Below are 1,126 nucleotides of genomic sequence, written 5' to 3'. Positions count from 1 at the left end.
CCCCCCGACCAGAGCTAGTCAAGTTTAGACTTCCCCCCTGACCAGGGCTAGTCCATCATGGTTTAAATGATGCCAATTTTCTTTGCAGTGATGGTTTTGATGATGAGAAACCCACCAATGACAGGATGTCCCTTAACGATAGCGAGAAGGATTACGAAAGTGATGACAACTTCGATCAAGAATATGGCGATGGCGACTTTGACACTACCAAGTTCAACGAAGATGGGTCGTTCATTGGTCAATACACAGACAGTAAACGCCGCCCTCCCAATCAGTCGGTGGTGTAGGATAGAACATGTCGCACTGAATTGAACCCTGGAGAGATTACCTACACAGACCTTCACTATTGTCAGTACTGAGATATTTTAACCATCAGATAAGTGACCTTTCTAGCTATACAAGGTCTCATTAATATGGCTTGTCTAACTAAAGAAGTATACAGAATAGTCTTTATCCTTATCTGAACATATCTAGGAGGATGCCTACTGGTGCCAGTCAGATTTATTTTTGTAACAAAACATGACCATTTTAAGTATATGTAATGTCCTTTATCACACTAGTCTCCTTAAACTGGTTAGTCAATCTGGATGGAGAAAAAGGTCAATATTGATGCAAGCAAATTTGTTCACGTTGATTTTGAAATTTTGTATTCGCTCCATTTTTTTTTTTTTATTAATTAAAATTTTGTACCTGATAATACAAAAAAGAATACGTCATCTGGTGAAGTATTGAAAAACGTCATAAAAACCAACATTACTTCTGTTTCTCCTTTTTTGTCCAAAGATTAACATCTTGTTGAAGTCAATTTTACACATTCAAATTATGAAGTAATCAGTCTGATCATCCGATTATTAGTAGATACAGACTATACTCTAGTCGACATTTAAGATACAGACTATAGGAGACGTTTAATGGATGGACTAAACTGGACGTTTAAGATACAGACTATAAGAGACGTTTAATGGATGGACTATACTGGACGTTTAAGATACAGACTATAAGAGACGTTTAATGGGGGGTTTTTTGGACTACAATCGGGAACTGTCGGCACTTTCCGTAAATGAGAAAACACTTTAAAAATATTCTCGTTTACAGAAAGAACTGATGAATCCTGAAAGGTGTGGAT

General features: G+C 37.1%; 1 protein-coding gene across 5 annotated transcripts in view; it reads left to right on the top strand.

The window, feature by feature from the left end:
- LOC110445886 (neuroglian-like) overlaps positions 1 to 428 on the top strand; it is a 41,506-nt gene extending 41,078 nt beyond the window's left edge. For all 5 annotated transcript variants that reach the window (XM_021490730.1, XM_021490732.1, XM_021490731.1 and 2 more), the window contains exon 14: positions 89 to 428. In XM_021490730.1, the coding sequence (XP_021346405.1) occupies positions 89 to 287 (199 nt within the window). In that variant the 3' untranslated portion in view covers positions 288 to 428. The remainder of the gene's footprint in view (positions 1 to 88) is intronic.
- The last annotated feature ends 698 nt before the right edge of the window (positions 429 to 1,126 follow it).

This window comes from Mizuhopecten yessoensis, unplaced genomic scaffold (assembly GCF_002113885.1).
Source record: "Mizuhopecten yessoensis strain PY_sf001 unplaced genomic scaffold, ASM211388v2 scaffold2401, whole genome shotgun sequence".
In the NCBI taxonomy this organism is placed as follows: domain Eukaryota; kingdom Metazoa; phylum Mollusca; class Bivalvia; order Pectinida; family Pectinidae; genus Mizuhopecten; species Mizuhopecten yessoensis.
Note: the sequence above shows the minus strand (reverse complement) of the source record. Positions and strands in the feature narration are given on the sequence as shown.